The sequence below is a fragment of the Fukomys damarensis genome, unplaced genomic scaffold, assembly GCF_012274545.1.
Source record: "Fukomys damarensis isolate Sample0158 unplaced genomic scaffold, DMR_v1.0_HiC HiC_scaffold_16, whole genome shotgun sequence".
Lineage (NCBI taxonomy): Eukaryota > Metazoa > Chordata > Mammalia > Rodentia > Bathyergidae > Fukomys > Fukomys damarensis.
In genome coordinates this window covers 1,297,754-1,312,025 of record NW_022900928.1, presented here as the reverse complement: position 1 = coordinate 1,312,025, position 14,272 = coordinate 1,297,754, and the positions used below count along the sequence as shown (strand labels likewise).

The window sequence follows — 14,272 nt, the reverse complement described above, 5'->3', positions numbered from 1 at the left end:
GTTGGTTACATCATTTCACCGCATTTGTCAGTCAATCTGTTGTTTTTCCCAGCATCTCTTCCACTTTTCTTATTTTAGCCTGGTTGTCATTTTCTAAGCTTGGGTACTTTTCAATTTCAGCAACTTGGTCTGTCACAAGGCTCTGCCCGTCTTCGTGAGAAGTGGCAGCCAGATTAGGAGGATTTTCAATCTGGATGGCCTGAAAATGACTACGTAGCACAGTGGGAACCCGAGGCTCTGCTTTCACCTAGGAAAGATGGATTTGTTTCACTATTGAGATAAGTGTACAGATGACTTTAAAGACAGTCTGGTCAGCCTCTGCCATGACAAGCATATGGTAAAGCCAGCATCTTCCTGGCTGATTTATAACAATTACTTGAGTAATTCTGGCACCAGAAAACTATTCAGTGTGAATCTGTAGGCTTATGTATTGGCTCTTGATAACCTAATATATTCCAGGGGACCACATTTGTCCTCTACGGGGTACTGAGCTTGCAGATAAAAATCAGTATTGTCTTCTACACCCTTCCCTTCCCTTCCCAAACACGTCTGTTTTGTATCTTCTGTCAAAGGAAGGAGAAAACTAAAAAATCAAACGGAAGTGAACTATAAAAACTGCTTTTTACTTCATGTTTCCTCTCATGCCTCAGCGCCAGTGTTGAAGAAACAGGAAAGAGTAGTGAGGTATTTGGAAGTTGGCATGTTTCCAAAGCACTACACTGAGTCCCATTTTTAAAAAATATATATAATCTGTTTTCAAAATGTGCTTTTTTTTTTTTTTTTTTTTTGGCACTTGCAAAGCAGGCAGTGGAACCACTGAGCCAAATCCCTGGCTGTTTTCAAAATGTAACTTTTTTTATTTTAAGTTTTTTTTCTGATTTTAAATACTTACTGGAAATTTAGAAAATAAAAGAATATAAACTAAAAATCTTTAGTAATCTACTAGCCAGACAAGCCTGTCATTGGTATTGTTCGCTGCTAATCTATTTTTAGCATATTGCATTATTCCATAGTATCTTATATCTTGCCTTTCCTCTGTGAGCAGTTTCCTAAGTCTTCACGTTTTTTATCAAAAGTTGTGAATGGTTGTAGAATATCCCTTTTATGGGTGTGTGATATTTGACCATCTCTTCCTATTGAATGTTTGTTATTTCTAATTTATCTTATCAAAAGTAAATTTAAGATGATTTCATGGAAGAAATGTTTGATCGTCTTTAGATTCACAGGTAAACTACTTGAGAAGGAATACTAAACCTTAACTCCTACTGTGTTTTTATTTTTGGTTGTAATGGAAATGTTTATTTTAGAAATATTGAACATGATACAGATTGCATTAAAAGTCATCCAGGGCCACTTATTTATAAATTTTTGTTTGATGGTCCTGTTTTCCAAGCACAAATTAATAACTTCCAAACATTCTGATTCTTGTGTTTATCTTGATGCTTTAGTTTGTCTCCTTAGCAGCCCACTCAGTGGGAGGGAGCAGAGCCAGGCTTGGATGTGGAGAAACAAGATGCAGTGTAGAGGAGCTGAGGTCTGCGTAGACCAGATCTCTCTCGTGTGACTGGGGCTTCTGGAGTGGTTGTGGTTCCAGCTGTGGTCAGATATGTTAGCACCTATCTTTGTGCTTTCCCTTCCTGTGGATTTTTAGAACTTTTCTTTACCTCTTCCACATAACATTTCCCTTAGCATGGTCTACTAGTCCTTTTTCAGCCTGGGATTGGATGTGTAAAATAAATATCTCAGCTTAAGCCCTCACTTCTGTATGTAATCAAGATTGCAGCAGGCTACTGACCTATTTCCAAGAACAAGAATAAAAGCTGTACCAGCTTTCAGGTTGCTTTGCACCCACAGGGAGAAAGTGGAATGCTGTCTAATTGACTGCTTTGAGTCTAACATAATTGGTGCAGAGTGCATAAAATAGTTTGAGAAACAAACCCTTCTGATCCTTTTCTGGCTGTAAGTCTTCATAAAATTCATTTGTCTCCATGTAGAATAGGTGGTAGACTTTTTCTGCCAGTTATATTTTTTGGCTTTGTAAGCTGAGAGATGGTCTCTCCTAACTGCGTATTCTCTTCCTGCATTGCACAAGCAGACAGTACATGGTGTGGCTTTGCCCTAATAGAAATTTGTCAACGTGTACTTTAGAATTTGTCTCACATTACATGGTACTTCATAATTAAGCTTAGGCTGGGATAATGGTGCTTAGTATATAATAATAAGCATTTAGAAAATGTCCAGCCAGCCAGGGAATGGCGCTTGTTTTACGCACACCAGTATGGAAACTTTCTGTATCAGGAACTTTGAGAAAGCATAATATTTTTGACCCAGAGCCAAGAGGTCTAGCCTGGGTCTACTGCAGATGATGTCTCATTGACTCTGGAAAATGATCTCATATTTGTGTGTCTATTTATTCATCGGCAAAATGGAAAAAACACTTTAAAGGATGCGGTGGGAATATTTTTTTCAAAAAGTTAAATTCTACAAAGGTAAAGTCTTAGCTTTCACCAAAAGAAAGTATTCAGCCTGATGAGCAGTGGGTGGGTGTGGTTTTGATGCTCCCAAGCACCCTTTTTGCTTCCAGTCCTACTGACACAGCTGGCCGTGCCCAGGGCCCAGTGCTGCTCCCCAGCGCCAGGCTAGGGACGGTGCAGCAGAGCCCCGTGAATGAGATGCAACACAGGCAGGTGGGGATGGTGCTCTTAACTCCCAGGGGAAGAGCTCCTCACCTCAAAACCAAAAGCTGTTGGTTAATAAGTAGTACTGTCATTTTCATTTTGAATGTGCTAACAGGAAAGCTGTTTAATGTGCTGCTGAAGTGTACCAGGTAGCTTCAGGGTCTCACCGTGCAGTGTAAGAAGTAGCCCTTCCTCATCTTGAGGTCACCTTCCATCAGTTACAGTTTGTTTTCTTCCTTCAGGACTGAGTAGTACAGATTTATTCTTGCTAAACTTCTGATATATGATATAAAACTTACACATTTAACAAATAACCTGTTATCTGTAGCTAGTTGCTTTTCATATGACAAATAGCCTCCTGGGACCCATGTGCTCTCTACAGATACTTTGCTTAATACCACAGTGTGTGGATAGCTGTGCTTTCGTACATGGTATTCTAACATTTTCAGTAATTACTTCCATCTCACTATCCAAAAGTCATAACCTAGACATTATTTTCTTCTCTTTTCATAAACTAGACATTATTAAAAACAAGACTTGAGCTTCTTTTTAAGCATCAGCTTAATATGAAGTTCTGAATGCTCAAATGCCACCATTTCTAAATTTAGGTGACTAGAAGTACACAGTGCAATGCCTCATCCTCTCATTTTCCAAACAGGCTGGATTATATCTATTTGATTTATACACTGTGACTTTTCCCTGCTGTTTTCTATCAACCTTAATTGTGAAAAATGGTGCCACATTGCCCTCTTGATATTCTTCTGGAGATCAGTTAGGTCTTAAAGCCTCCAGATGCACACAGTTCTACACATATCTGCAGAATTAGCTCACCGAGGTCTGCTCTGCAGTATTTTTAATTGACTTACGTGTTCTGTGGGAAAAGAAGAATCATGAACTGTCCTTGCAGTTGCGTTCCTCTCCTCACTAGGCGTTCTCTCGGGGTCTGGACGCACGCTCTGGTTACTTGGAGCATCAGCAGTTCTGGTGATACCGATGGCATCTGATTGACAGAGGAAACGGCAAGGACTGAATTCTAGTCTCTAGGCACTCATTTTAGTGACAGCCTAGTCTGCGATCCTCTGCTTTTGTATTAAAAAAATTTTTTTTTCCCTGTTTTCTTTTTACTTTGAATCTTAAGTTTTCTTAGGCCTTCCTCTTAGGCATTTCATGTCAGAAAATAAGATTTTATTATTGCCCTCTGAAAGCTTGCTCACAGCTATAATTTCACATTAAAAGGAGTAAGATGCATAAATATCTTTCAAAACAACATGTAAAATGTTACCTTTATTCCCCAGGTTACTACATTGTCCACACATGTAAAGATTCATATAACTTTTATGAACATAGATTAGTGGAAAAAGTCTGAACAAACTAAACATTTATAAACTGCATTGAAGAAATTTGCTGCAATAATAAGCCCAACAAAGGACTATTTAGAAGTCTTTGGGCTGTAATAAATATATAAAACAACTTTTAAAAAATAACTATACAGATAGTATAGTTGAAAGATGTATATTTAATGAGAGTATCATAAGTCATAATTTTAGACATCAGTCCTTTTACATCACTGAAATGTAATTTAGAAGGACTGTGAGGAAACTGAATGTTGAATGTTAGACTGGCCCCTAAAATTAATAGAATCCAAAGTAACATTAAAAATTATGGTTTGGGACATAAAGGAAGGTATACAGTATTTTGGTACTTTATTTTTCTCTACATGGAGTTGTTGCTAGCAAACATTCATTTTTTGATCCTCGAATATTTTTTTTTAATTTTTCTTTTTAAAGATGCCTATAAGAATTAAAGGCCCACAAGTATTAAGATATGTACTTGCACAAACTCCCCATGATAAATGTAATCATGTACAAGCATGTGCTAATGAAAAAAAAGTCAAAGTCCCATAGAAGTCTCTCCTTGGAATCCATATTTAATGAATCTAAATGCTATTGCTAAACCCAACAGGTTTCCTTACAACTTAAGAATGTCTTTTAATACCCAACAGTAAGAAACATTTTTCTCGTCATGTATCTTGATTTGATTTGATTTACTGCTTTTTTACCTTCAGTTAGTTATAGACCACCTATTTGTATGTAGTATGTTAAGTATTTATTAAAAATCTGAAAAACTCAAGAGTGAGATTGGAACTTGAGTATATCTGTCACCCAACTTCCCCACCCCTCAGTGTTTCCGTACATGTTTCATTGAGTTACTTTCTTTTTCTGGAGAATTTTAGAGCAAAACGAAGACATTCAATTTAGTGACAATTATGATATAGTTGATACAATGTGATATATATTGTCATCCTTCACTGTTGCTTATAAATCCAAGAGTGAGCTGGATTTGTGCTGCTGCTAAAGCAACAGATGAAAACTGAGGGGAAAGGAAGGGCATTGGGAGAAGAAAGTGACAGGAGAGAAATTAAAATTTCTGTGGGAAGAAAGTTTCTAAGGATGCTGGGAGTATAGGAAGAAAAGGAATAAACATGACATTGTCAGAAGTTTTACCAACTGCTGAAATTCATTAACTCTGAGAAGTGAAAAAAAAATCAGTTACTTGTTCCCAATTTGAAATTAATGACCCAGGCCCGTTGTTTTTGCTGCCCTTCCATGATGGGGAGAAATTTCCAAATGTGATTATTCACACTGATAATACTGGCCCAGATTTAGGTAAAAACAAACCCACTTCCACTTTAATAAAATCTTCCCTGCTTTTACTTAGCCCCATGTGTAGGCAGTGCTTTAGGCTTAGCCCCCCCGCCAAAAAAATCATTTGAAATATAGTCTGTTTGGTGACTTTATCAAGAACAAGTGGTAAAACAAATTTAAAGCATTAAAACATAACCTTGTTCTCTTACCTGGCCCAGCATCCCTTCTGACATCCACACCAGCATTTTTACAGAGAGCCACCGAAATGGTCTTTGTGTTTTCCGACAGACTTGCTGGTCTCTCTCTCAGCAGCAAAGCAGTGCTAGAAGTTGAAGTGCTCACTGTTTGACCTGCAGTTTGATTTACTTTTGGCCAAGGACCAGGGTCTAGAAAATTGATGTATGCTGGCATTTTCTCAGCTTTTCTATCTGAAGTAGGAAGATCAAAGGATGCCCTTCCACTTCTCTTTACTAAATCTCCAGATGGCTTTATGTGGAATGAATGTGATTCTACCCACTGACCTTCACTGTACATTTTTCCTGAAACGATGTCATTTAATGACTCTGTTCTCTCTGTATTATTTAACAATGCAGGCTGTCTTTCATTAACATTCACAAAAAGGAAGCAGTTGTTTTTTGTGGCTTCAGTTATCTGACTTGCATCGATCTTCCTCTTGTTGCAAAACTGTACTTCTGTGGAAGTTTTCATAAGAGCAGTTTTCACATCTGTGTCTGCTGAAGCCTGACTGTTTTCACTGTTAATCTGAAGAGGGGAAGTGGTCACACTCTTTCCTAGACATCCCAGACAGTTCTTAAATTGGCTGTTCTGTGTATCCTTCATATCTTTCCATACAGTACTTTCCCCAGGATGGGAGTTGTGTGTCACCAACATGGGCATAATGCTGATATTATTATCTGAATTCATAAGCACTTTTGAATTCTCAGCAGACGCAGCTTGTGTCATGGGTTGGTTGACTGCGTCACAGGGAAGAGCTAGTTCAGGCTTCTTGGGAGTATCATTCCATACTTGCTGAAAACTTGAGGTTGGTTTAAAAGGCATTATACTACACTCGCTGATTTTATTTGACAGTTGTGTTTGCTCTGTCTTAGACTGTTTACCACTTACGCTGGCATTACTTGAGTCCTGTAAACTGTATTTCTCACACTGAACAGGATTCATCTTTGCATCTAGAGATGAACCCAAGCCGGCTTTGCTTCGGTTGGTAATTACCCTCTCTGTCCCCAGACATGATCTGAATTGCTGTTCGAATGGTTTGTTTTCAGAAACATCTCTGTCATGATCTCTGCTGTGAGCTGTCTCGCTTACGGTGCTGTCAGGTGAGGGTCTCTGATCTTTGCTCTCCAGGCCTACATCTGCATGGTGAGGGCCTGACCCTTCAGTTCCTTCCACTAAAAATGGATTATTTGGTAATTTAAATTCTGTGCATCCATTGCCTTTTTCCAAGTGCAGCTTGTCTTCTGTTTCCATAGCAGCAGGTTTTCTGGGGTCAGTAACACTCCCAGTTTGTTGGCTGATTGTGTCTTTACCTAGATGGGGGGGCTCGCTTAGGTAGAGTCCATGCTGGCCTTTATCCTGAGGTCTGTTTGCATCAGTTTTGATCTTAAAGCTTTTCTCACAATGCTGAACGTCTGTCACAAGAACACAGTAAAATATTATATCTAATGCCTGATTTTGTAGAACATAGGTGTATCACCTTTCTTATAAAAACATTTAACTTTATTTTATTAGCAGACAGTTAAAGAAACATAGCATCAGTTTTACCTAAATATTGAGTTCCCCATAAAACAAGCATATATTTTGATGTGAAATATTCAGCTCTACCTTAAGTTTTTATTTCTGTATTCAGTGGCCTACTTTTGGACACAGTACCTTCCCCTTAAACATGTAGCTGATAACAATTCCAGCAGGTTACACTAATTTTTATTACTACCTAGGTCCAGTAATATTCAGAAGTTAACTTTTAAGTCTAACAACAGCACTTTTATATTCAGTGCCATAAATATTTTAAATTATTTATTAAATATTTTCAAGTTCTGGAATAGTTTGGGGCAAGACATTAATTTTATTCATCTGTGTTCTAGCAGTAGATACCAAATCTTAAGTATAGTTAAAATAATCTCAATACAAATGTCAAGCCTCAAAGGGTTTTTTAGTCCAGTCATTCTCTCTGCAACATCTCCACCAAGTGGCTGTTTCATCCTGGGTTTGAGCACCGTCACTAAGTGCTATCTCCAGCCACTCTTTCAAGATGGAAGAGTTAGTAAATCATCCCAATGGTTACAGAGGATCATTTCTGGGTTAAGAAGAGTGCTCTATTCTGGTCTCCAGAAGGCCACTGCTGAACAGAGGAATGAGGGCAGAAACCAGAATTCAAAAAGCCCAGGGATGAAAAAATAGAAGGCTAGGCAAAAATGTACCTTTTCCCCAAAATACTGGTTGTAAATATTGACTGTTAAAGGTCAACTTGAGGAAGTGCATGCTGCTGCTGTGTACAAGTGAAAAGGTATTTCCAGCTGTGCTCCAAGTCCTCAGAGCAAAGCCTGCAGTTGACACTCCTCTAAATTCTGTAAAAGACCATGTGGTGCTCTGGCAGATCCCTTTGGTGAGAGAAAACCCCTACACAACTAGAAAATACCTTTCAGATTACCTTCCACAATGACTTCTGTAGGCAGACTTTGTTTCATTCCGTCCTTTTCTGTGTATTCAGTATCAGAACAAAAACCCTTAGTGTTTTCTTCCTTTCCTTCTATCCCAGAATTAAATTTCTGTATGGTGGCCTTTCCTGAGTTTTCAGTTATTTCATGGTTTTCATTATTTATTTCTGGAACATTCTAGGGTAAAATGTAAGAGATACTTTTAATGTAGAGTCTTAAAAAGTACAAAACATTTAAGCAAAATTTGCTAATGAAAAGTGGAATCTGTATTCCATTCAACCATTCAGCAATGTTTGAAAACCAAATGACTTAAGTTCACTTTATCCAGTCTTCCGTAATTAAAGTGGGCACCATTCTTTGTGCTCAAACGTGCCACATCATGCCACATGTTACTGATGTAACAGAACAGCTCCCTCTCAGCAGCAAGCAGGCAAACCAGTTTCGGTGGTGGGTGAGGGTAGACGAAGGATTTATACCAAGTGATGTTTTATGTATCTTTAAGCGGCAGTCAGCTCCACATCCTCTCTCCCCCTGAACCCTGAGCACAGGTCACACATGGCACTGAACAAGGCTTTAGGACCCCAGATAAACAGTGCAGTCCTTGCCCTCCAGAAACGTACAGACTGACATGCAGCTATGAAGAGAAACAACAGAAACAGAGGCAAAGCTCTGCTCAGGGAAGGAGAGGGACAGTCTATATACTGCCTTCAGGAGTCAAAGACAGGCTTTTCAGAGAAGATGGGGCTAAACAGCAGCATGGAGTCACAGGTAATGTCCGCGGAGAACAGACTACCGATGCTTGAGAGAAGAAAGATGGCCATCTGCTCATAGAACTAGGTGTGATTTCATGTGGCTGCAGCTTAGGTGCACGGAGGGGATGGGGAGGAATGAAGGCAGCTCGGGGTATGCTGGGCCAAGGTCACAAAGGTCTCAATATAACATGCTAAGGAATTTCAGTCCCGCCAGGAGGACACCGGGAAGTCACTGAAGGGTTAAACAATGAATGGTTCCCATGACCTGACTGGAAAGGTCAGTCATTCCCACTGCAGTGTAAAGAGAGGATGAGAGCTTCAACCTCCCTGCCCAGAACCAGCCCTAGGCAATGTTTAGAACTCAAAGAGGACATTTCTACTTATTTTTCACAAGGACACACCAGGAAGGCGCCATGACCATCTATAGTCAAACTCAAGCCCACAAGGTATTACAACAAAAAGACAAAAGTAAAATAGGCAAAGACCTGAGGTATAGGTGGAGGGAACCAGTTTCGAGCATGCCGGAGTCATCTCTTAGTGAAGTCCACAGGACACACTTGACTGCCGCACTGAAGTGTATCAACACCCAGAAATGCGGTCCACCGGGGAAGCTCATGAGAGACTTGCTGCCCAGGCTGGTCACAAATGCGCTTCCTCTCCCTGGCACACCCCAGACTTCAGGAAGAAAACAGACATCCAGAAAAGACCCTGTCTTTGGTACTAACCCTATGCACACCGTGAACCATCACTGTCAAGAAATGGTGAGAGCCTGCCCCAAATCCAAGTCTTCAGGCAGGAGCCAGGGCCAACCTTACAAGCAGGCCATTCACTGGCCTATTTTATGGATTTTTCTATATTCCAACACAAGAAATTCAGAATCTTGATAGTTATTTAAATAGTGAATTTTTAATTTAAAATACTCCCACCAATATAAAGCCCAGACAGCTTCACTGGTGAGTTTTACCTAACATTTAATAAAGAAATAACACCAATTCTGTACAAACTTTTCCAAGAAATACAGGAGCAAGAACATATTCCAACTCAGTTTATGAGGTGGCCTTTAGTACTCATGATATAAAACAGACACATAATACAAAGGAAAAATAAATAAAACCTATAGATCAGAACTGTTTATCCATGCTAACTCTAACAAAGCATTAGAAATTCAAAGCCAACCATGTAGTAAAAGGATAATGCCTTATGACCACCTGGAGTTTATCCCAAGAAAATAGGTTATTTTAACCTTGGAAAGTCAATGTAATTTGGAAGTCAATTAGTAATAATTTTTAAAAATTTGATCATCTCAATAGATACAGAAAAATCATTTGACAAAATTTAATGCCCATTCATGATAAAAACCCAGCGTACCAGAAATAGAAGGAAACTATCCCAACCTGATAAGAAATCTAAACAAGAACCAACAGGTAACAGCTCAGAATGATGAGAGATAAAATACCTGCCACTTAAAGTAAGAATCAAAGCAAGCACCTCCTTCTCACACCTTTCACTCACCATCACGCCAGGGGTCCTAGCTCATGCAGTAATCAAGAACAAGAAAAACAAAATTCAGACTATTCAGAATGTCTGCAATAATTTTTACAATGAGGTCAGTATACAAAAATCAATTTTACTTTTATATATTAGCAAGTAACAGTTCGAAAAATAGAATTTAAAAATACTGTTTACAGAAGGCTGGGGGTGGGAGGAATGCCAGTGGTAGAGGCATGCTTAGGACGCATGAGGCCTGGTCTCAGTCCCCAGCAACAAGCAAAACCAAATTATACACCAGGGGCCCTAACATGAAATACTCAGAAATAAAACCAACCAAGCATTTGCAAGACCTATACAATGAAAACTACAAAGCATTTCTGAGATATTTTTTAAATTTCCCCTCCAAATGGAAACCTACATTGTGTTCATAGACTCAAAGATTAAACATTGTTAAGATACCAGTTTTTTACAAATCTAGAGATTTAACAGCACAGTAAAAATTTCAGACTTTTTTTTTTTAGAAATCAACAAAATGATTCTAAAAGTGATATGAAACTCTAAAGGACCCAGAAGAACTCAGAAAGATTTTATACTACATTTTAAAACTTCTTAAAAAGTTAACACTACTAAAGACAATGTGGTATTGGCTCAAATACAGACATATAATCAATGGAACATAATGAGTCCAGAAGTATGGTCAACTAATTTCCAAGAAAGTACCAAGGTATAAATAGGAGAAACAATAGTCTTTACAACAAATGTGTCCTGAGACAAATGAAAATCCATATCCGAAAAGACTTTTGATCCTATGGCATACAACACACAAAAGTTACCTCAAATGTATTATAGATTACATGCTTATTCTCATTTTTTAAAGTTAAGAAACTAAAAATATAAAACAGAAAAAACATCAGTGATATCCTAGCTTAACAGTTTGTACTCCCCAACAATCTTGAATTTTACCTGAAATTTTTCGTCTTCTTCAAGCTTTTTCTGACTGCATACTTTGTTGTGTTGTTCTCGTAACTTAATATGAGTTTCTTTAAGGGATGAAAATTCATCTCTAATCTCATTAATTTCTCTATTAAGTTCTTCAACCTAATACAACATTTAACCAAAATAAGCAAATATATAAGTATGTTTTGTCTGAAAACATTAACACAAGTTTTGGGAAATAGTAAAAATAAGTACAATCACAAAATAATGTTTAAAAATATAATTTATGAAATTGGGTTGAGCATTTATTAAATATACTTGCGTACTTGTAAAAATTCTGTGAGATATTTTGTGCCCAATTACAGGTGAGGAAAGGGATGCTCACAAAAGTTAAGTAACCTGCCCCAGATCAGACAGAGATAAAACAGCAGCCAGTTTCAAATCCAGAGCTAGGGGCTGCATTTCTAAATACTGCATTAAAATACCTTGTGATATAAATGAAAATTTAAGCATTCTAGTTATAAAATTTTTAAAAAAACATTTCTAATATGCAAAAGGCATTTATTCCATCTCTAAGAGTTGCAAAGTCCTAACAGTTTCAGCATTGCTGAAAAGTCCAAGTTGAAAGTCTGCTCTGAGATTTAAGGTAAACTCTTAGCTGTGAGCCCCTGTACAAATGAAGAAACATACAATGGCACAAGATAAACATTCCTATTCCAAAAGGTACAAAGAGGGGGATAAAAAGGAAAAGAACTAAAGCAAGTCCAAAATCCAGCAAGGAAAACATTAAATCCCATAGTTGCATGTCCAACATCTGGGATAATCTGTCAGGATGTGAACTCCCAAGGGCTTGGGTGGCTCTGTTCCTGTAGTACCATTAGCAGCTGGCAATGGCTTTTCCCGTGAGCCAGCTTTGCTCACTTCTTGTAGCTTTCCTCAGAAGACACACATTCCTGGCTTCTCCGATCTTCTGGGGTCTCCACTGCACCTTTGGCTTCACACTCACAGCTTCACACGCTGCCCTCTCAGGGGCGCCCTACCTGGCCTCCCAGGCCTTCTGAAATCTGGATGGAATCCTTCCTGACTCCACAACTCTTGCATTCTGTATGTGCCTAACCAGTACCATGTGGATGACGCCAAGGTTTTCTGCCAGCTGGAGCAGTAGCCAGGCTTCCTCCTCTCTTGGCTGTAGGGATCATGACATGCCTGGATTGCTGAGTACTCTGAGCCCAGACCAGAGCAACAACTGTTCTAGGCCAAGCCCTTCTGGAACATGGGGCTCTGGGGCTGTCTTCTCAAAGCAATTTTGCAATTTTGAGGCTGTGAAGGGTGGAGTCCTACTGGTTTTTGTATTGTCTTCAGCTATCTTTTCAATTCTCTGGTTCCTTCTTAGCAACCAAGTTCTTTTCTACTCCTCCTTTGCAGCCTGTAACTTTACCAGAGCTTCCTTTCTGGCCAAACTCAAAATGTTTTAAATAATTCTTCTGGGCTCTTTGTGCTTGATTCTCAACATAAATCTGGCTAAAAGCCCCCAACAGCAGCCATGCCACCACCTCAGTATTACACTGCCTTAAAATTTCTTCCACCAGCTTAATTAGTCTACTACCCTCAATCTCATTGTTAGGCAAAGTCCCTGGACATGGGCAAAATGCAAACAATTTTTCTGCCAAAACAGAACACACATAATCTGGAGTCCAATAGCCGATGTAGTCCTTCTTCCTAACTGAAACCTCCTGAGCCTAGTCTTTACTGGCTGCATTTCTGTCAGCATTCTGGTCTTCTGACCTCTGACGTGAATCTCCCATCAAATTCAGTCTGCAGCATTCCCGGGCTGCTTCCTCAGCCAGCATCTCCAAACCATTCCAAACATCTCCTGCAAACCAGTTCTAAAGGCTTCTGAACCACATGACCAGGTAGCATCACAGCAACAACCCCACTTCTCTAGCACCAAATTCTTAGTTACTATTTTCGTTGCTGAGACAGGATACCCAACACCCAAAGTTAAAGGAGGAAAGTTTTATTGTAGCCCATGGTTTGTAGAGATTTCAGTCAACAGGCTGGCTCCAAGGCAGAGTGGCATGGTGGAGGGGATCATAAAGAAGAAACAGTCAAGGGCATGACAGGCAGAAAATATGAGCCTTCCGTCTTCTTTCTCTTTTTTTTTTCCATCCAGGCTGCAAGCCTATTAATTGGTGCCATCCACATCCAGCCTGTGTCTTCCCTCTTCACTCTAGCCATAGAAGTTCTATAAAAGTTATGCCTTCCTTTTCTATTGCTGTGAACCGGATCTACAGATTGTAACTCGAGGTGGTGAAAAGTACCAAGCACTACGTGGTACAGCAGAAACTGACACTTTAGCCTGACCTCTAGATCTATACATGGAACTTTCACTGACTAGGAAATTTCAGGATTTTTTTTGTTGGGGGTTACTCAGGCACAGAGACCTTCTATATGAGACAAGTTCCCCTGAGGAAACCTATCCTTTGATCACGGAGGATTATGATGTTCTTTTAAACATTTAAAACTCTTTAGTCTCACATATGTGTGTAGCATTTAAAACTCATTAGTCTCACATATGTGTGTAGCATCCCTCACCCAGGCAGGTGTAAACCCCACATACCGGTCATCCCTGTCTCGAGATGCGGTACTTCCTCTCCTCGGCCCACTCTCGCTGCGTTCTGTACCCCGTCCTCTCCCTGCAGTCTCAGCTTTATTTTCTCTTCTTCTCTGCCAGTTCACACTGTAAATCACACCAGTGTGTCCTCTTCGGCACACTAATACCCCTTCTTGTGTCCCTTCTCCTCCTGACCCAGTTACTCTCACCCTGTGAGACAGGGCTTGCACCACTTCACGACAACCTGGCAGTGCCCGTGGTGCCGTGCTCTTTCCTTAACTATCACCTGCCAATCAGTGCAGTGGCTCTTCCAGGCCTCCCGCTGCTTGGCAGCTCTGCTGCCCTTGACTCAGGATCCAGAGAGGCCTGCTCTTTGGCTCCCCTGTTTATCCACCCAAACCTCCAGCTCTTTCACCAGGCTCCTCCTGCTCCTGGCCCACAGAAGCCCATGTGAGCACCCCTCACAGTGGTGCCAGCCCCC

General features: G+C 39.8%; 1 protein-coding gene across 1 annotated transcript in view; it reads right to left on the bottom strand.

Moving 5' to 3' along the window:
• Positions 1-14: 14 nt before the first annotated feature.
• The window catches only part of Ccdc73 (coiled-coil domain containing 73), a 121,330-nt gene continuing 107,072 nt past the window's right edge, over positions 15-14,272 (bottom strand). The window contains exons 14-18 of the mRNA XM_010640401.3: positions 11,205-11,339; positions 7,992-8,175; positions 5,533-6,972; positions 3,545-3,678; positions 15-247 (exon numbers count right to left, since the gene is read on the bottom strand). Of these exons, the coding sequence (XP_010638703.1) occupies positions 32-247; positions 3,545-3,678; positions 5,533-6,972; positions 7,992-8,175; positions 11,205-11,339 (2,109 nt within the window). The 3' untranslated portion in view covers positions 15-31. The remainder of the gene's footprint in view (positions 248-3,544; positions 3,679-5,532; positions 6,973-7,991; positions 8,176-11,204; positions 11,340-14,272) is intronic.